General features: G+C 38.5%; 1 protein-coding gene across 2 annotated transcripts in view; it reads right to left on the reverse strand.

Annotated features, from left to right (window-relative positions):
* Positions 1 to 22,611, reverse strand: part of GRIK1 (glutamate ionotropic receptor kainate type subunit 1) — a 164,689-nt gene that overhangs the window by 29,421 nt on the left and 112,657 nt on the right. Inside the window, exons 8-12 of one of the 2 annotated variants that reach the window (XM_062573136.1) lie at positions 8,725 to 8,832; positions 7,330 to 7,374; positions 3,061 to 3,174; positions 1,673 to 1,876; positions 830 to 1,053 (exon numbers count right to left, since the gene is read on the reverse strand). In XM_062573136.1, the coding sequence (XP_062429120.1) occupies positions 830 to 1,053; positions 1,673 to 1,876; positions 3,061 to 3,174; positions 7,330 to 7,374; positions 8,725 to 8,832 (695 nt within the window). The remainder of the gene's footprint in view (positions 1 to 829; positions 1,054 to 1,672; positions 1,877 to 3,060; positions 3,175 to 7,329; positions 7,375 to 8,724; positions 8,833 to 22,611) is intronic. The other variant, XM_062573143.1, reaches the window with a different exon arrangement.

Consider the following 22,611-nt stretch of genomic DNA (forward strand, 5'->3'; position numbering starts at 1 on the left):
AATTTCCTCTTTAAGGTTTCTAAGTTCACTTTATTTCTTGCTTGATTTACTCTTCTTCAAAGCCCTAGAGCAACTGACTCCCCCACTGTGGTCCGTGGCCCTTGAGGCCATGGTATGTGGCGTGTAGCTGCTCTGTGAAACCATAGCAGCTCCATAGAGGTTTTAAGATAAAGTTCAATGATAAGGGAGTAGAGTCCTCTGCAGGCCACCTGGAGGTGCGACTGGTCCATTGGTCCAGAAACTTTGTGGCCCGCCTGCCTTTGAGCACCCTATGAGCTTTGGCATCATTTGGAAAGCAGTGAATATGTGCTTGCTTCATGCTATTTTTTGAAGAGGGGCTTAGCCTGGAACCTGCCAGTGACAGGGAGTGAGCATCTCAGGACAGCACCGAGAGAGCACGGTATCTGGCATTTTCAAAGGGAAATGAACTGAGCTAATTTCCATCCTTCAGCAAAAATATGTTCACGCTGGCTTACTTACCTTTTAGCTGTACGCACTGTTAGTGGAAAAAAGAAGTGCTTACACGCAAGCAATATCAATGTGTAGTCAGCTGGAGAAGTATTGTGTACTGACAGAGAGAGGCTGACACATTTCATCAGACATTTTTCTCCCTTCAGCCCTTAAGGACAGTAAAATCCCTTCACAGTGCGATATGTGAAAATGATGTGCATATGAAAATACCAAGAGCCTTTCCTGAATGTAATGCTTTAGGACTGGATAAAACCCTTAGGATATTATTATACTCTATCTGCTTCACAGAGCCCATGCAGCACCTGTAGGATGAAAGGTAATTAATATGGATGCATGGAAGACTACATCTTTGACTTACCTTGCAATGACAAAGAGGACACAACTCACTCCAAGGCAGGCTAGGAGAACATACATCCAAATATCAGGAGAAAGAGGGTTTAAAAAAGAAAAAACACCAGGGTTTGTGCCATTGGGCTTCCGGTACAAGATACTGATTCCCAGAGTCATGAACGGTTTGGAAAAATCAATTACTTTCTCTCTTACGTAGGTAATAGTGAGAGGAGCAACAGCCAGATCAGCTTTCTGGAAACACAAATGGGAGAATACTCATGCTTTTTCATGTTCAGCAAACACACTACTATTCTTTCCTTTCCCCCTGCCCCGAGTATTAAAAACTAAACCAACCTTTATGATAAATCTGAAATGTATGACAAGATTTACCATTGCTAAGGTATTAGTAGGTACGAGAAATTCTGTGTCCTTTATTTCTGGCAGAGGGTCACTCGTGACTGTGAGCGTGAAGGGCTTGGCTGGCGTGGGGCTCACGTACTGTACCGTGGGGCAGGCTGTGCACGAGGAGTGGCAGAGTGCTGGGCGAGGGACTACGCTCATGAATCGGCGGTTGCTGCATGGCAGCAGGAGCTGGAGGTCCAGCCTTCATCGTCAGACTCTGTAGCCTAAGGGTGGGCAGGATTGGTGCTACCTTAGCACCCGCTTCCCCACTGTGGTAGGAGTTTCCTCACAACACCCAGGAGCTGTCGCTTCAGGTGTACCAACATGATCTCCTACTCTGAGAAGTGCCACTAAAAAGAGACTGGTGGCTCTAAAAAACCATAAACTGATGTAAGCTTTTCAGCTGGACTGGCTTCATATAAAACACCACAGGTGAAAGCAGAATAAAGAGAAAATGATTCAATCTTACATGGTCTATGAGTTCTTTGACCATCCCATTCCACTCTCCTTTGTCATTCTGGGCTCCATATTTACCATCAGAAACTAGTTTGACCTCGTAGATGAAGCCTAAAATATTTGACAGCTCCTTCAGTAAATCCAGGCAATAACCCTCGAATCTGTCATTTCCATACAAAGGCTTGTCAGACTTCTTGTACATAACGTAGGGATCTTCCTGTAGAAACAAACGGAGCAGACACAGCGATAGAAATGAGGCTTGCTTCAGATTATATCAGTTTCTGAATGTGAATAGTTTATTAATGCGTTGCAATTAGATGCATATTAGTAATTTACTGTGTCTGTTAAAAGCTGTTTTAGGTGTGTTAACGAACTGATTGAATCAATTAGTGATAAGCATAAAGGCCTAATTTTCAGTGGAACAGACCATTCATAGTTCCCATGAGTTTTAATTAAAGTAGTGCTTAGCAGCTCCCAAATCAGCTCCAAGAATCTGTAGTCTACATTGTCCCACCCTAAGGGACAAGAAAGGATATTGAAAGAGAAGAATAAATAACAGAAAAAAGAATCATAAGGTGAACTTAAAATTTGATATTCTGCAAGAAATAGATCTCTGTTGAAAATCTGCTAGTGGGTAATACAGTTGTGGGCTGAGCAGGCATACACATGAGAGAATTAAGAACAGCACAGGTAGATTAATCTTGTGTGCAAAGTACTTTGCTGCTTTTCTTTTTATATCACTTTGGATAGACAAAGTTCTGGGCAAGGAGGTTTCTGCAGTTTAATGTGTCAGAAGACCCCTAGCAATAGAAAATGAGGGTAAAAGGAGCCTTGAGTTCTTTCCCTCCTCCTGAGGAATCAGCTAGACAGAATAGTTGAAAAAAATGACATTACTAGCCAGGGAGAAAGTATGAGGCAACGCAACCGGTAGATACTCAGTTCTGTATTTTGTATTCATCATCTTAAGAATTTACCCCTCTCTGTCTGTCTACTGTTTGCTACTTTCTTCAATATCCCTTCACTTTCAGTAAAAAGAAAGGATATAAACACACTAACTACCAATCAGTGTTTGTAAGTGTTAATTCTTCTAGGCAGAAGAGTATGTAGAGTTCCTCTCTGAAATACAGAAATAATCAGTATTTTGGAGTTTCCTGCAAGTCTTTATTTGGCAGCTGGATATTTTGATTGCATCTTACGGATGGATGACTAGGTGTATTAATTCTGAGTGCGTATCCAAAAATTTGCTAGGAAGCAGAGTAGTTTAACGAAACATTCATTAATATAGCGAAAACCAGCAATGGAGCGCGGCGTGGGGGTAACAAAGAAAGCTGCAAAGAACCAGCACAATATTTGCAATCTACAGCATGGCTCATGAAGTCAACACAATGCAGTAAGACTTACCAAAATGGTTGTGACAATAAGGGTCCGGTTAGCCAAAGAATCGGTGATGTTGTTCGATCTGTCCTTATTGTTGTCCGTCATGTTAAGGCCACTGTACGAGTTCCAAACCCCAATCTACACAGAATAAAGCGGGTGAATAGCTGCCGGGTGTCAGCAAGCAGGCTGAGTGAAATGAAACTTTGCTTTAAATGCTCACAGCCTAGAAGGTGTACGTTAGCTCCGCTCACCACAGAAAGGGACACCAGCAATACGAGATGCTAGAGAAGTGAAAACAGCTGTAGTTCTGAATAAGGTGGCAACATCGAATGGTTGATTGTAACATTTATAAAACACAGGGAATATACTACTCTTTCAAAAGCAAGTTGAAACGAATTAGCTATAAGAGTATAAGGCATGTCAATATAGTGGTATATTAACCAATTTTTTTACACAATTGGAATGTATTGACTTTGTTTCTTGCTAAAAATGTCAAATGTATATTTTTTTTTTTTTTTATAAATGGTAGAGCTGAAACATATGGCAAGACCTCTCTCTACCAATACAACAGATTAAAAGGTTGGATAAATACATTGAAGCAGATTGATGGATGCACTGGCCTTTTGCTTCTGCTGTGCCTTCAGCAGGTTTAGCAAAGATTATTCTATCGTTTCTTGACTACAGCATGACAGAACTAGCAAGGTGATACTATCTCACCCACTGATCAGTATTTGCTCAGTAAATACAAGCAGCCAAAAGTAAATGGGGTTTTTGAATCCTTTCTAATTCAAAGATAGCGATATTCAAGAACTACAATATTTAATGCCCAATCGAAGTCTCAAGGGAAAGATCTTCATGATTTCCATGGATTTGGATCTACACCTTCTGATGGCAGAAATCGTAATTTATTCGGATAAATATTGACTTTACATAAATTCAGTCCTAAACGCTATCGAGATTTTACTTCCAAAGTCTTTTAAAATTTGTGTTTATATCATCTCAAAAGAAGGTCTTACATGGCTCTACAGTAATGAAATGGGCATTAGTACCTGTTCAGGCACCAGTTTTTGCTGGGTGAGCTATTGTGTGGAAGTTCGGAAGTGCGCAGATGATCCCCTCACCTTGGTGATTTGGGAGGTTGGTCATCTCGAGTTGAAGAGCAATGAGAAGTGCCAGCCAAGGGAAGGAGGGAGGAAGAGGGGCAGTGACCTTTTAAAGGGGCACGGCTGCTTGTGCCATGATGCCTGCCCACAGTGGGCTTCCTGCGAAGAAGGGGGAGAGCGCAGCTTGTCCTGGTGGGTAACACCACTCTAAGTGACAGCACGAGGAGTGAGACTCCCAGAGCCTTTCCTCCTGCTGAAGGCAAAGGCAGGTGCTCCCTAGCAAGGAAAGATCAGGCTCACACTGAGGGCTGCTATTTTGCAGGGCTGGTTTTGTACGTGAGATTAAATGCCATCATCTCTCATTAGCCTGGAAATGAGACTTCAGTGAGAGCTGACTTCATTGCCAGCAGAGGGCATTGAGTATCTCAAAGGACTGGGACTTAAGTGACATTGGAATATGGCAATTTCAAACTGGAGCTTTTCTTACCTACCCTCTGTTGAAAGGACACATGTGAGGGCTGTTTGGGGAGTATTCATCATGCTTCCCTGAAGTTAGGAAAACCTGATGTATGAAGCCCAAAGTGCCCACAATCAAGTGAAAGCGCAGCTCCATGGGGAGAGCAAGCTCACTGCATCTGAAGTCTAGGGTTTTATACAGGCTAGAAAAAAACGTCTTGCCAAGTTAAGTATCAGATAAAAAGAATAAAGCCTGACTACTTCTGCCTCTCATTTGTTACTCAGAAACCATACATTTTGTAAGACGAATCACAAGGTTTGCTTAAACTGCCTGGAAATAATTTCTTTTAACCTTGAACAAATTAATTAACATCTTATAATTTGGGGTGTAAAATTAACAGAGAAAGAAGTATAAAACCCTTCTAGGTGAAACTGCTTGTTCACATCTAATCAAGACCTTTGTAATGAACCGCACCTCAAAATATCTTTCATATTGATGCTATCTGGAAAGCAAAACATGTGTAAACTACAGGCATTTTAAAGCAGACCCTAATAACTCCTCGCACTAGGAGAACACACCATCAGATGGGTTCACATAGTGTGTGGTTCAGGGGTGGCAAGAGATGGCTCAGGAGGCCAACACCATCCATCTGCAGAGCAGCACGCGCCTCCGTGCTGCTCTGCCGGCAGGTTTCAGTTTCATCCAGAGGGATCAGCTCTCAGATCCTCCCTGCTGGGAGGGCTAGCAAAGATGCCAAGCGAGCTGGAGACAAAACCTGCAGAGATCTCCTGAAGGTCTCTGTCAGCCATCAGATACTCAGTCATTTCAGGTCCAAACAAGACTGTTTTTTCCAGTTGTTAACTGAGGCAGAGAGGCCCTTACTTTTGTACTGACCCCAGTATATTATTTTGTGCCTGCTAAGTATGGATTTGGGGTAACAATTGCATCCTTTCAAATAACCTTTGGGTCTATGTCCCTGGGTGTCATTGCTTTTGCCTTTCACTAACATATTTTCCAAATGAGGTATGTGTAATGAATATAGTAATGCCAATTCTTCTTCTTTTTTTTCTTTCTTTTTTTTTTTTTTTTTTTCAGGCATTTATCAGTCATTCCCTTTGTTTCCAGAAACAGATTCAGTTGGGAAACTAATCTGGAAAGTATTCACAGAATAAAAATGTTGGTATTACGGTAGCCCGTGCTGGGAATATAGTAAATAACCAGTGTCCTTGAATTTGTACCAGGGTGGCTGAATTAATCGAAAGCTGTGCTGCTCACTGTTATTGACTTGATATGCTTTTAGCTGTTGGCGTGGGGAAGAGGAGAACAACCATGAAGAACATGGAAAGACACAGCCACAGTGCATACAAAATACACCAGGAGACCACTCTACACTTGAATAAAGGAATGACACTGCAGGTCAGCCTTGGTTAGGACGATGGAAAAGGTCGGAAGGGCGTTGGGAAAATGAGGCCAAGGTAGTACATCACTATGGTGAATCCGAGGGATTTATTGCAGTTTAGTGACAAGTTTGAGAGGTATCATCATATGCGCTTCTCAGCACGCCTGTGTTCTGAACCAGTTGTAATTTGGTTTAAATCAATTCAGCATAACATGAAATGCCTGGAGTCAAAAACCAGATTGGTTCAATAAAGTTCTGCGCGTCAGGTAGGATGATCTATTCACCAGTAATGAGGAAAATGGAATCCTTTGTGCCTCAGCCTGATTCACTGAAGATTAAAACAAGGTTATTAAGTAAATGCTTCATAAGAAAAGGAAAACAGTCCTATAGAATGCTTTAAGCTAGTCTATTGTGTAGCTTTAAAATTGCTCTCAAAACAGCACAAACACAAAACCTTTCTAAAGTGTATGTGTGTGTGTTAAATAACAAGATCTGTGCAAAATATATAGGAAAATATAATTCTAAGAATTTTTAAACTTGTGAATACAAAATACTCTCAAAGTGGTAAATGCAGTTGTTACCTTCCCCATACAGAAAGGAAATTGGTGTATTACAGAAAACTGTGGGTTGTATTTCCAAGGGGGATCAACACACAGAGCTGTGAGACTCTTAACTGGGTCTCTGACTCCCAGTCTGGTGCCTTATCCACCAGGTAGAGCCACCTCATGATAAAAGAGGACTGACATTCCTGAGGTAATTTAGATCATTGATCAACAAGGTTAGTTCCAGTTTCCACATGTTAGCGAATGACTGAGCTTTCCCTTAATGGTCTATATTATTTTCTGTAAGGGGCTAATAATACCCTAGTCAAAATTTTGAGTCAACAATGCCTGAACACTGCCTGCACAGTATGCATTTTGTGGGAGGGGAAAAACACTGCATGCTTCAAACAGTCCTCCCTGCTCATGTTAATGCATGTTGGAAATGGTGAAAATTTACCCCTGTTGTTAAATCTTTGGTGAATCAGGAAGGATAAGAGCTGAGGAAATGTCTGCTTTTGCTACAGCCAAGAGCAAAAGGGGGAAATGCATAACTACTAAGAAATAAATTAACAAAAAGATTTTGGTGAAAATGCTGAATCCTGCAAGGTCTTTTTACTATTTGGACTTACAAGTCTCAAATAGGGATGAACTGTATTCTACCACAAAAGAAATTCACCCTCTCAGGCAGACTGTTGTCTCTAAACTGCAATTTGAGAACCACTATCAAAACCCAAAGGATGAGTCTGAAGACCCAGCCCAAAGGTTTTTTGCATCACCTGTCTGTGTACAAACCTTCTTCCACACTTTATATAAATGATTAGAAACCTCGCCAGCAGCCTTGGTACAGAGAAAAATAAACAGAGCGCTTCATTAAAAATGAAAAGTGAACCAGTCTGGAGAGCTATACGGGAGCAATTATGTTTAAAGTCTCAATTAACCCATCAGCAATTATCATTCAGAGTCAAGCCAGGGCAAGCAAAACAAGGAACAAAGTTGTCTTCAGCTGACACTAGCGGGGGATGTCACTGAGGCTGGGGGTTTTTGGACACCCGTGGTTCCTGCATCCCACCTGCCCAGGCCACACGTCGGGTCTGATGGAGCCCAAGGGCAAGACTCTGCTGCCCACCTCCCATCCCTGCGGTCTGCAGGGCCCCGACCTGGCTGGTGTCATCACGTTTCCAATGGCAGCGTGCCATGGCAAAGCGCGGCCAGAAGCATCCTTAGGTTTGGTGTTGCCTCAGTTATCCCTGCGAGTCAAGAAACTCTCCTCCCTTTAGCCCTCGGAGCACCTGAGCCCTGCTCCTTCCAGAGCTGCGCGGTCTCTTAGAGCTCTGTAAAGGAGCCCTGAAAACCAGTCAGCTCTGCATCTTCAGGATATTTTATAAATGATAAAATCAGGAAAATACAACCTTTTTGCACTGATTTTTCTTTTCTTGAGATGTGCTTTCCAGAATATCCGTGTGGAAAGTGAATTTTGTCTTTTGTTTGAATGCACTATTGGTTTCTGAAACTGTATCATACAGAACTGTCTGTTCACAAACAGAAATGCTGCCAGTAGTTTAATTTAGTCTCCTACTGTGTCACTATTTCCGTGAAACTTATTATAAGCAGTTAGGATTTGGGTGAAAAAGGACTAATCTAATCTCCAAAACACTAAGGATTTTTAGCGTGTCAACTCTCTGAGGCTATTATCTAACCACCAGCTTTCCTCTATCCCTTATGTCACATCCAGCAGTACATGTAAAGTAGTACGTGTAATATGTTTACATTTTATACATATATATATACATATACATATATATATATATATATATATATATATATAAACTTACCACACTATGTGTATGCTCTTACAGTGGTAAGAGCAGAAGACAACGTGTTTGCACTTAAAATAATTATTACTGTTGAGGTAAATATTGCCTGCCAATATCTCAAAATGCAAGACATGCACTGTAAAAATAATATTAAAAAAAAATCTTAGTAGTTCTCTTTTAACTTTAAACTAAATAATCTTGGGAATAGAGTGTTTTTTATCCCAACCACAGGAAATTCAAGTTGAGGAGAATGGACTTTGCTATTCCACTGCCAAATTAGCTTTCTGTCAATGTTTTTCAAAAGATCTAATTTTAAATAAGCATAAACTGCCTGACTGCTCACAGCAGGACGACTTTCCTACAAGCTGGTTACCTTTTCTGTTCCCTCCTCCTTGAGACTTATAATGTCCAAATCAAAGTCCTTCCGTAAGCCATCAGTTTTGTTGAAGGTAATGCGCCCTGTTAGGCCATCCCACCGTGCCTGTGTAAACAGAAAAACAGTCCCCTGTAATGATTAGTAGGAACTGGCCTAAAACCATAACAAATATTACACTTTAAATCAACCACAGCATTGAATTACTCTTCCTCTAAACACCCTTTTAAAAGTATACTTTGCTACTCAGATTGAAAAATACCTTATTATCCTTTATTACACAGTTTCTCTTCAATATGTTTTATAAACATAAGGTCAGGCACAAGTTTGTGATAGTGTGAAATGTTCATTAGTGTGTGTTATGCTGTATATAAACAGCTATACTGACCACAGAGAAAGACACGATAAAATTCATATCGCATGTGCCAAGAGACAGGGCACTTTTGCATCATGACAATTCAGCAGTAATTTGAAGAACCAAGCTGTTCAGTCCAAGCTTTGAGTCTGAGTCTCAGAGTAGCACAGCCTAAATCCACCACCCTGATTTTACACCAGCCTAGGACCCTTTAGGTTTTCTGCGATAAAGGGGGAATGAATGCAAGCTGGTGATGAATGGCACTTCTTCCATGAACTAAGCCAGCTAACCATCCCAAACCACCAAAACTTTCTAAAATACTTCAATTATGCATTTCCTAGTCTCATGTGATAGCTACTGCCTCTGCTACTTAGGGTCCAGAAATTCAGATTTTTCCTTGGAGAGATAAATACAGGAACAGCTTTTGTCATTCTTTCTTGGTTACTTGGACAGATCATCATTAAATCTCTCTCACCTGTGTTGGACTGCTAACATCTTTGGGCTTCACTGCAAATGCCAGCCAAATTGTTTCACTAATCCCTCCTCAGTTTGTATCACCAGTGAAGAAAACACAAGAGCCCAGGTAAGCAAATGGTGCGCATCGTTCCTAATAGGCGCACTGTCACTGCCTCTACTCCCAGATGGTGGGATGGCTCTGAAAAGCAGGCTTTCAGCAAAAATTCATCCAGCCACAGAGAACTAATAAAATCTTTGCAGTGGAAGGTACATGCAAGTCTTACACATGTGCTTGAAGTACAGCATAGGAGTTGCATAGGATCCGTTTTGGTCCAGGCATTACTGTTCTACCGTAATTAAAGGAAAATGCATTTTCCTTGCTGTAAACGTTGGCACCAGGAATGAGTTGAACTGGTGCATTTTGGAGATCAGTCTGCATAGCCATGACAATGCCCTGTGTTGTGGGATACTTCCTCGGTGTGGCAGGATCAACATCCAGGATTAACAACTTCTGCAGTTTAATTTTTTTTATCTTGCAGTCCTTCCAGTGAGCTCAGTTTCTTTTAAATGAGACCCATCTGCCCCTCATATAGCCTCCATCTTGTCCCCCAAAGCTGAAACTCATCTATAAAGGAAAGGATTTGATGGATTTCAAAATGCAGATTATTTTTATAATCTATTTTTGGAACTCCCACATTTGATTAAATTCTTCAAAGGTGCAAGAAAGGCCGGTGAGCAACGATGGCATAGTTTCTTCATGTGTGTCAGCTGCATAATTATTATTCACTCCATTTATTTTGTTATAGACAAGTGACTTAAGGAAAGCTGCATGTAAGATCAACAGATTTACACAGTGGCATCTCACCTTCCTATTAAATCTAAATTCTAGCTCTAAATCTGCAGGCAGGATTTAACCTCAGATGCTAAGTTGTTATTACCCTGTGTCTCAGGCAGATGTATCTAGAATTTATAGAAATAACGCAGGATTTCTAAGCATGTCTAAGTAACATAAGAACGCAAAAGCGCAAATACAGCCAGCTTTCTTTGAGACTTTCTACCTAAATCGTATAAGAACATACGAAAATCACAGCGGTAAATAATGAAATACCTATGTTCTTATATGCTTGTATAACTAAGAAAGCAGTAGGGGACAGGAATACATTTTGTTATATATATACTATTTTTCAGTTTGTCTTTTGATTACTCTGACATGACCCCCATGTCTTACTCATAAAGATGGAACGTTTAAAAAACTTGATCTTTAGAGTTCAATCCCTCCTCAGAGGACAATTTACTTCTGTGAAATGCCTGCATTTATTGATTACATATCACATGCTCAGCTTCTCTGCTAACGTGATATGATTTTGAATAAAGGAACTAATACATTAATTTGGGGAAGGATATCAGGAGTCTAAATCTCAGTCCGTATCAGAAAGATTTACACGCTCAAACACTAGCTCATTTTTGAAAATAAGCCTGTTGTTTCTATCTCCTATACTGAAAAAAATAGAAGCAAAGGGTGTTACAAGGAGCATAGTTGTAGGCTTAAATTTCAAGGTAGTAGAGAAATTCATATAGGCTTTGTCTAACTTATGTCTCAAGTACGTCATCAAATATTGACACAAATTTGACTTAAATTATGACCAGGCCTCATGGAGTGTTTCGCAGAAGAGTTCACCTTAAATGTTGAAGATTTTTTTCAGAGCCAATTTCTGAGGTACAGGCTTCAAATAGCATTGCTATTCTGAACAAAAATAAACATCTGGTTTAAGTCCAGCAATCATAATTTTATTTCTGACCTCAAGACACTTGTGGTGCATGTGTATAGGATATCGAGGCAGACAGCTGACAATTCTTTCCAGACCACAAATGAGAGTTTTTCTCAGAAAATAGCAGGAATGAGCTAAGAATTTACAATCAAATCGCAACTTTTTGGAAGTCTATGATAGGACTCCCAAGCTTTTAATACAACTTGGGTCCTAAAGCACAATTGCCTCCTGCATGCAAAGAAAGTGAAACGTATCGTTACTCAGAAATCTTATCCGTACGTAGCTTCTAGCTGCCGGTCAGGTAAACCAAGGGTGCGAGTACCTGTTAGGCATCGTGTGCAGGCAAACAGAACAGGCAGCAGTTGCACGGCTCTCAAACGCAATTAACAAACAGAAATGAAGCAGAACTTCCCAAAGAGCGCGAAACCACATGGCTGTTTAACACAGCAGTGAGATTTCATGCTTTTATATGCAAGATTTATAGCAATTTTAATGTCTCTAGTGACACTCTGTGTTAAATGTTACAGGATACAATAAAAGTTGAATCGGAACCTAATCATGTCATTCCTCAAAAGAAATTGCTTTTTTTGCACTCTGTCCTTGCTTTGATACTAGAAGAACTTAGGGCATAATTTCAGACTCTCACGAAATATGTGTGTTTTCTATTTTGTTTGTAAAATTTTGGATAGAGCTTGCAGCTTAATTAGAAAATGAGACTTTCAGGAGTTTCTGTCTGTAATATCCTTTGCTTGTCTTAGCTCTCATTTATGTAAGCTTGCAAGCTTTGCTTATCTTAGCCCTCATTTATGCAAGATTGCAGGCTGACAGCAGACCTATGATGAGATGTTATTCTTCCACCAGTTTGGTTTGCAGCAGTAAGGCAATGCAGAGGTGAGCTAAATTTTAAAATAAGCTGCCACAGTCTACATTAGTGTGTTTTATCAGATAATTAACCTTTTTTTATTTCTAAATGTTACATATTTGACGACTTCCTTGTGTTCATTAAACAAAGTGGGGAATTAACCAAATATGTTGGATTCAACTGATAGTTAAGAATTAAACCATGCAGGACCATCAGCTGTTCAGATCTTCTCTTACTAAACATTGAAAAGGCAGTAAATAGAACAGATGACCAAAAAGCTTTCAGTCATCTCTGAATGTTGTCAGGTATCTGATAAGGCAAAAATATTCAAAGTGGCACAACTAAAACTGTGAAACTTTGTATTTTTCTACTGATTTTAAAGGTTAAAATTGTGGGTAGCTTATGAAATAACGTCTGAGGCTAAATATTCTAATTATAGTATTCGTTTCTATACAAGTATATTGATGGAAAATTATAACAGCTGGAAAATGAAGCCGATTCAACTCCTAAGAGCAAACACACCAGCACATACCATTACTATTTATTCCCTTGATAGTCATCTAGTCTTTATATCAATTTCCACTTTATCATCTTGCATCAGTTACTATATAAACCTCAATTTCAGCCAAAGCCAATCAAGAGCTTAATCACAGAATCAATGATTTCAGCTGCAATCAAGCTTACCAAGGTAATGCAATAGGTAAATTTTGCATACTCTTATCTCTAACAAACCCCTTTTCTATTTTCAAATTTGTATTAGCTAGATCAAGAAATTGTAACGCATAGTGTTTATAATTCATTGATTGAATACATATTCAGCTTTATGATATATATCCTTGATGGGCTATATCAGAGCCAATTTTGTACACAGTGTACAAAACTGTGTATTGGACTACTGCACACAAAAATATCAACCTTTCTCAGACAAATAGCTTGCTTTTTATTAGGTCTTTATCTTTTCCTACTCAATATAAGTTTATCCAACTGTATTAGTTAGCTGTTACTATATAACTTATTTACTATATTGTATAGTGAATATATAGTATAGTATGTATACTATATTATGTTTTCTCTCCTACAGTACATCATTACCTCTTTCTCTGAATCCAGTATTACATTGACAGACACTGGATACCTGTGTTTCAGATTACAGAACCTCAATTTTTTCAAGATCCTGTTTAAAATGTTCGAATGGCATGGCAATCTAAAAATGTGAAGGTATATTCTAATTTTAACTATTTAAACTATTATGTTTAATAATGTTTCATAATAGCTAGACACTTCAGCTCTTCTAACAATATTCCATTTATTCTAATAACCTGTGCCATAAAACTGTTTTTCTGAGCTTGTTCCTTGGGCTTCCCTCTGTAATTAATCAAGCAATTTCATTTTGGAGTTTCAAGCTCAAGTCTTAACCCTGACTATTCCACTGTTCAAAAAATAAGGCCCCACATTTCAAAGATATGTCCAGAGGTGATGCTAGAGAAAAGCATCTGAGACATGCATTTGCACTCCCCAAATTCAATAAAATATAACTATATCACTTATTAAATATGTGCACATAATACATCTACTTCAAAACATGTAAGGACAAATTATTATAACTATTTACACATTTTAAAAGTACACAGGAAAAAGGAAGATTTGATAAAACTTCTGAGTGAAAAGCCAGGTAGAAAAGCTATTTTAGCATAGTGCTTTTGCAGAACATGAATTTTTCTGGCATTCAGTTTCAAAAAAACCAGAATAATATCAGGTTCAAGCTTGACTCTGTGCAAAATGTTCTGACATTTTGCATCTGCCACTGAAATGTGGGTTATTGTATAATACGAAAGTATAGTAAATAGACGATAAACAACATCTTATGTGAAGACTATTTTTGGTTGTAAGTGGAATGCTAAATGATAGTATTCTTCATTCAAAAGCCTTGCAGATCCTCCTAGGTACATGAAAAGACTACTGTAATTTTCTTGAGATGGTCACAAAATAGACCATGGACCATATTTATTTTGTTTTTAAACAGCCTCTGTATTTTGCAAAATTGATTTTTTTTCCTTTTTTTTTCCTCTCTCTCTTTTTTTTTTTTTTTTTTTTTTATACTTCTCTTGTGGACTATCGAGCATTTTAAAAACTTATCCTAAAAGCATGCAACAAATAGAGCTTTTCTATAGGCTTTATGGGAACTTAGAACAGAAATTGGCTAGTTTGACTTTTCAGTATTGGAGAAATACATTCAGAACTAGATTGAATTCTGGTAAAAGATGTGGATATTATCCTATCTACTTAGTTTTGTCCATGGGATTATTTTAGCTTTTGTTAGGTTGATTTTCTAAGCATATTAAAGGTAATCTACAAAGGCAAATAATTGCAGTCCAATATTTTTTGCTTTTTTGATGATGAAAGGCCAAAAATATTTGGGTTTTTCAGTCTTGGTGTTATAGTCTGGGTATTTATTATTAAAGTTATTATGCAAAACTGAGCATCAGTTATTGATTTCATGTACATTACTAGTTAACCTCAATTGTGAAGGAAAAGGTATTAACTTAAACTACCATGAGATCATTGTTTCTCTTCCTTTTTATGCAATTAATAAAAGCTATTGGCGATCATCTGCCCTGGAATTCAGGAAATAAATATAGTTATATTCAACTTGCCAAATCATATTTGCTTGTTTACTGTGGCACAGTGGCAGGGATAAACTAGCTTCTTAGGCTTTTTGGATCCGTGCATCCTCCCAGCTGAATGCATCGGGTGTTTGGACTGATCTGTTTTGCTTCTGTGCTGGTCTTCTGCAAAGAATCGCTTGAAAGCAAATTGGTCTTGTCTCGAAGACTGGCTTTGCGTTATGATTTCCTTCAACCACATTTTACCCTAGATAAACATTAGCAGCCTAGAGCGATTGAGAGTGATGTCACCGCTGCGAATCCTCGAGTATCTCCAGGCCATTCCAGGTACAGAGTTGATCACCTTTTAAAGAACAGTGGCAGAGGAGTACCTGGGAGGACCCCAAACAGCACATGAAGTATACGGGAATGACAGCAGTGTTCTCTAGGGCTCTGAGCTATCACTGCTGCCTAGATAGCGTCAAATAATGCTCTTCTGTAATCATTGTATCACTTTCCTTATCTTTTTTTCTTTTCCTTCCCATGCCTTCTTCATGTTCATCAAGCAGAATCAACTTATTAACAGAATGTGAGAAATTTATTCGTGATCCATGCTACTTAATCGGCACTACCTGTTTATAAAGAAAGAAAGTAAACATTTATTTTAGCCTGGAACTGATAATCCAAAATGTCTGATGAGTGCTGAGGCACTAACTGCTGTCCAAATATAGAGCTGGACAACGATCTCTTCTCCATTGCATCTAGACTTATTAACAGAGCATGGTTCTGAAGGGTACAGAATTAATGGCAGTGATTAATGCCCATATGCAGAGGAGGACTTCCGTTGTGTTGCTTGACAACAGGTGACAAGAAACTGAGCTCTTTCTCCCATATTTTCCTCATGCTTGCCCTGTCTAAATTTTTCCTTCTCAACTAAAAACTCAGATATCTGAAAGATCTGTAAAATGTAGGCATACACGCTGTACCCACAGGCCCACTTCTCTATGACAAAATCTTCCAACACAGTAGCTAAACAATTCCACAATAAACTATCCAGAATACTAATGTTAAAGAAAAGGTATCCTTCAATGTTCATTTGGTTTCCTTTACTTTTAGGGAAAAAAAATTCCTGCTTTATTAGAATTGCAGAGACAGTTGCTATATTTAAGTGATAGTGCTGTTGCTTCTAATTACAGGGGAAATCATAACAAATGTGCTTTGAGTCACACATCAACTTATCAACTTTTACAATTAATCCTCTTATTAAAAGAGATTCCTCAAGGATCAAGGAGCATAGTGAGTTAGTGCATGACTTTTCCATTATCCTGGTTCAAATCCAAAATAACATGTAATAAAATGAATTTCAGCAGCCACCAGTATGGGTAGCAGTAGTTTTATCTAACCCACCAAAAATCACCATGCTTCATGGTCTCTTTGCTAGGAAGAGGTCCTGGACTTCCACAGTCCAGGCACCTTACTGAACAGTACTGAAACAGATAAAAAGAAGGTGGGGGTGAGGCTTGCTCCTATGTATTGGTTTAGGCAGTTGTTGTAAGACTGAGCTCACACTCCTGTTTTGAAACAAGTGAGGGAAATGGTGCATAAATAGGAAGGGGGATTTCTTAGGAAAATCACAAGCTGTTCTTTGAACTGCTCAGGAGTGCTCATTTCCCGAGCAGTGGTTGGGCTTAATGATGTTCAGGGGTAGTCATGAAAGGCTTTTAATGTTACAAATCTGACAAATGGTCTCTGACTACTTGAGGATGACTGTTTAGGTGGATTCATTTCAAAGCACATGTTTGAAATGCCTATGAAAAGATTTTCCTTGAAAACTTGCTCTGGTTCTTTGTATCAATACCAGAGATGAGAGAATGAGTGTGAAGAAGTGGAAGGAAAGGTTAACCTTGCCAGCTATTCTTCCTAGTAAGAGCAGTGTGCATGTTACCACACACACATCTGACTGTCACTGAAGTGGCTAGGTGATATTACTGTTGATTGTGAACTGGGAAAACATAACTATATGCTGTTGTGTACGGAACAATATTGGGATGTCACTGTAGTAGATACACTCCAAGTATAGATGGTCTGCACACAAATCCTGTTTCACACAGCTACCTGCTTAAATGTACTGACTAGGCAAATGTTGTCATCCATCTTTTACAGCGTGAAATCACGGCATTTCCAGATATGAGATTCATCAGCAGTATTTAAGTCCTACTACCTGTTTTGGAGTGAACTGGTAGCTATAAGTGCAGTTAGGGAACAGCTTGATTGTGTCAGTGTGATGAAAGTGTCTACAAAGCAAAGACCAGTTTTGCCCTCTCAGGTAACCTAGAAAAAGTCTTTGGTATTGGTCTGAAATGGTTTGCTCGTGGTTGCACAGAAAGTCCATGACAGAGCCAAGAATCAAACCTAGCACCTTGGTGCTCCCATTCAGCATCTTGGCCAAAAAGTTGCCTCCCCGACTGAGCTACTGTCCTATTACAATGGCATTGACTTAGTGAACAACAGGGATGACGAGGAGGCTGTGGGGGCTTTAGGCAGTGCAAAGCATTGGGTGATTTCTAGCTAAGCTAATGAGACCTAAATGCTGGCAAATCTGTGAACAGCTGAGTTAGGGGGCTGAGTGGTTGAGGCATAGACTGTTTCAGTAACAGCATGCGGCTCCAAACTTTAAATGATCTGCATTTAATAGTTAGTTTGTAAGGTCTTTGCAATAATCTTTCTGTCAGATTCCTTGTTTTGATTTTTAGATATTTCAGTACCAAAACTTTACAGATAATTTTTATCAGTTCAATACATGTTTATTGGTACTGTGCAAGTTCTAGGACCATTATTTTACAATTTCATTGTGCATACATCATTGCATAAATTTTAAATTAAGTGATTTTCCATGCCAATATTTGATTTAAGAGTATGAATCCCTGTTGGCATTAAGATTGGCCATACATTATCTTAATGGAAAGCTGACTTTTATTTTATAATAAATCATCACGGGATGCAAGTCTAGCAGTTGTTTCATTTGCTTTTTTAATTAACAGTTTCCAGTATAAAGCAATAGGCAATAGTAGGTTTATGTAGAAATGCATCTGCATCTGTTTTACTTTATGGGCAGGAAGTAAGTCTTAAAAAAGTAAAATAAGATAAATATTCATTTTAACGATAGTGGATCAAATCCTAACATCAAACTATCTGGTAAGCAAGTCCTACCAAAGTAAATAACTGCTTGTTTTTGAATTAACTAAATATTGCAGCACCAGAGCCCAGAAAATAATTGCAGTCAGGACCTATATAGATGCTATACATTGGCTCATACTGAAATGTAATGACAAAGATGCAGCATAACAGATGCTAGTTTATGTTTTAGAGTTGAAATACAGTCATCCTTCCCCAGCCATGTGTATACAAATTTCTGGGCAGCAGAAATATCAGGTGACTAACCTGATCCATAAAGACCTTTACTCAGATGACCGGGGATATGGTCAGTTCTTGGGTCTTCTGACATCCAGTCTTGTATTCATTATATCTTCTTTTGTCCTGCTCTATATATTTCCATGAAAATAGGCCCATGAAAATATTTCATCATTTTGTCTTTGGTGGTAACACAGGGTTGGGCAAACAAAAGAAATTGCTTTCCAAAGCATTGCTTTCCCTTCTGTGATTTTTATTTTAAATTCATTCTGTTATGTAATGGAAAGCCTTCAGTTCCTTCTTCTTCCAATGACATTCTGTTTGCTTTAGATTAAGTTAGTGATCATGAAGAATCTCCTGAAAATTACATCTTGTAATATGATATCACTTAATCGATTTCTAGCATTCCTGCCCTTCTCTCAACAGGTTAGTCAGTTCATCAGACTTGGGCAAAATCAACCTGGAATTGGCCATGTCATCTTCAGTTCACCACGTCTGACTTCTAGTCCTGCACATCAGCTTCCAAGGAAATTGGGCAATTCTGAGGATGGTTTCTTCCTCCTCTAGTACCAACAGAAAAACAAACTGACAGTATTTTACCTGCACTGGTGGATAAAAATGAGAGAGCAGGATTTTTTTCCCCCTGTGATGCACAATTGCCATCCCTCTAAAGTGACAGGCAAAAATCAAATGGTTCAAAGATTTGAAGCAGATAAACTTTCAAATATTCATGTGTTGAAAAAATCCAATATCCCAGAGCCGCAAGACAGCATTAAAATGTGAGAAAACAGGCTTGCTACTACTTTCTTATTGTGGAGCAGCCAAGTCTAGAACAAATATGTATATAGCAGATATCTCAATACAGAAAGAGAATGTTTGGAAAATCTCAGCATGGGTGAGGCAGATATGCAACTGGTTTTGGAGGCAAGCATGGGCTAGTGAGCAACTAACCCAGAAGAACATGTCCTGATAACTTACATGCTTGTGACACAAGTGAACCCAGCTCTTTTTGAGGAACAGAGTGAATTTTCAATAGCCACAGTCGTCTTAATTACACCATAGATAGATTTCACTCTACAGAGTAAGACTGTCATTTGCTTAAATTTCTTGAGTTTGGTAGAAAGGATTCCAGGTGTGATAATCTTCCACATACGATATAAGGCCTTTTTTTCTTTTGCAAAGAAGAAATAGGAAATAAATATGTTTATAACCAATATAACCAGAATATGGAGCACCATGCTGCAAACTGTCATCATGGTTTCGATAAGTAGGCCATATAACAACTTGAGATGATAAAGACGGCTTTTTTGCAAAATTTCAGTTCCTGATGCTGCGTTCGTTGCTGCCCTCTTGTAAAGGGAAGGACAGGATACATTACTATTATTTATTATTTGTACTGTTGAAGCTGAGTCCCGTCCACAGATCAAAATCACAGAAAGCTAGACGCTTTACAAATTGTAGGATGTGTCCAACATCTTTGCTAGTCTTTCTTTATATGAATAACTTGAAATAATTAATTAACTCTTTTCAAGTCTTTGAAAAATGAAAATTGTGTAATAATTTAAACATACTTCTTTAGGGATCGAATTTTATTAAACCTTGTTTTTATTGCAGGCTAGACTCATTCTATAAGACATCCCATTTATTACTTTCAGTAACTGCAATTAGCTAACAAAGGGTTGAAAAAACTTTTAATTCTAAGGGAAGAGGTTATTGAGCTTGAAGGCATTTGAGCTAGATTGGCTTTCCATGGGAAGACTGGGACATCTTCTCCTGAAAGAAGTACAGACAGGTTGAGCCACAGGCTTGAAAGATATGGTGTTATGGTGGTCCCTGAATGATGAAATCTACTCTTCTTATTGCTTTCTATGGTCATTAGTCTACATGAAGACTTGATTCAGCTCAGGAGGATTCTCAAGGTCATTAATTGCTCTCATGCATAGGTCTCTGCTGACTGGGTGTGCTTGAAATGTATCTTGTCATAGCACAATATAAACTGAAATTTAAATGTAAATACTTCAAATTTCATTGATCCTTGTACATATTTATGTGTTTCTGATTCTGACTGAGAGAATTTCATAAAGTCACTCTAAAAACTGTGCCTCTCTATCTTCTGAAATACTTCTCTGTACAGACATTTTTTAAATTGTTACTAGGTTTTGAGTGAGGGAAGCTGACAATGTTTTAGATGATAAATGAATAATGCGGAAATCATTAATTTGGACTTTTCTTAAGCCTTATAGGGGACATGATGACGGAATCTGTTCAATTATAAACACCTATTTCATGTTTATTTCCATTTTTTCTATTAGGAAGAGAGGAATCATACTTTTTGTCTTTATTGCCCCTCTGAAGAAATAGAACCTCTTTTTTCTTTCTAGGCATGGGTAAGATGTACTCCCTGCGAACTCTTCCATAAAGGCTAAAAGATTACAATATCATTTAGATATCAATGACATCAGGTCACTGAGAGCGACAAGCTTCTGACAAGGATTTACTTTTCATTAGGAAGATCTTCATGAGCTATTGTAGAAGAGTCTTGATCCCAAAGAGTGTATTTTATGTAATATCCTTCTTTGCAGGAACTAGCTGATGACCTCTTTGGCCTCAAAAGTGTTCACCAGGCTGGAGGGAGCTGCAGTCAGGCTCACTTTTCCCTGCAATTTTCAGCTTTGCTTCTATCATCAGTATTAGTTCATCAGCTCTTTAGAGCATAGAAGATTACTCTTTTTGTTGTTGTAATTGATTATTATTGTAGCCTCAGACATTTTTGCTAAAGCTTTTCTCCAACAGTACAGTCAATAGCACTTTAAGTCCCAGTCATTAAGAAAACTGGGCAGAGGACCTGGTACCACCATTACCTGGTATATATGCCTGAAGTCTTAAGGCCCAGTGGAGGGGGATTCTCAGATTAAGCTAGCCATTCTTTGTATTTATATACTCTGAAAATCCAGAAATCAAGTCCGACAGGCATTTATTCAGACCAAAGTAAACCAAAGGTGATAATTTGTCCTCAATATCCACTTGCCCATTGTTTTCAAGAAGAAGCTAATTTATGTATACCTGAGGAACAGATATGGCCTGAACCTTGACTTCCCTAAAGGACACTGGCAAGCTAAAAAAAAATAATTTGCCATCTGCTGAGCAAAGAAAGAAGCAGCGTAGCAGCTGCTATATCAGCCAGAGGCTTTCCACCTTATTCTCTGCCCATGTCCAGGAGACTTCTGAGGTCCTTTCTGCTACCATCAGGGTAATATTATGTGCCCACAAAACAAATTTGATGACAAAAATTTTTATCATCATTAAAATGAAGCGCAAAGACAAATGAGGAGCCACTGAAGTACCTGTTAAGCTCTACCATTTGCAGTACTCATTGCATGCAACCTCTTTGCTTGAAAATTACTGATTCACATTGCAGTACAGAATACTTGTCTATAGACAAGCCTATAAAATGGCTTCACAGATTGCCGGTACCATATGACCAAACACTAAAATTAAATTATAATTTTATGGGCCCAAACTATCACCCTGCCCGCTTGACTTTTTTTTTCTCTCTGCATATTCATTTGATTCCTAATTTACAAAATTCATCCATCCTCATTGAGCCAACCAGATTCTAACATGAATTAGGGGGGTCCAATTATATTTGCTATTTAATTTCCAACACCTGCTATAGCCTTCCTGGGAACTGTAATACTGTCTTATTAAAGCTTATCATGTAATTTTAATAACCATCTTTTTTTTGGCTAGCACAGGAACAAGAAGATAAGACTCTTGGAGTGCTTAAATCAGTGTTTTACTGACCATGAAAGACATTATCTGTGAAATAATCAGTAATTAGCTCACCTATCTCATTCCATGCAAGAGAAGCCAACTGTACATGATAAATGTGAACTGTATCACTGTAACATTAAGCTTTGAATTAGATCTGCTGAGATGCATCTAGTGCTTTTGGTCAAAGATTTCTTCTGGCTTAGGATTCAGTATCTTCATACTTTACTACATACTCAACATCACCCAACATAGGTAGAAGACCACTGTAGAAATATTCAAGCATGTTTACCAATTACAAAGTCATTTGCTAACTTTTAATTTAATTGCAATTTTCTTAATCTGCACTGGAAGTGATATGAGTAGCATTGTACCTCATTTTAGTTCAAGTTTAAGAAGTACAGAAGCAAAAGTTCCTACTTAATTCAAATCAGAAGAGAGGGAGAAGTTCATCTCTATTACAAACACTCTTTAGTTTCCTCTTGTCTTCTTATTGTTTCTTCTACAGTATTCCTACCTCGTCCTAGAAGGGCATCTGGATACAGCATAGCTGAGATTTGTGCAAGAGAAGCAATATTTGCAAATGCTGCCTCCCTGTTTCCTGTGAGTGTTGACATGACAGTGTTACAGCAAGAGAGGTATTTCAAAATTTCCTTAATT

This window comes from Rhea pennata, chromosome 1 (genome assembly GCF_028389875.1).
Source record: "Rhea pennata isolate bPtePen1 chromosome 1, bPtePen1.pri, whole genome shotgun sequence".
Taxonomy (NCBI): domain Eukaryota; kingdom Metazoa; phylum Chordata; class Aves; order Rheiformes; family Rheidae; genus Rhea; species Rhea pennata.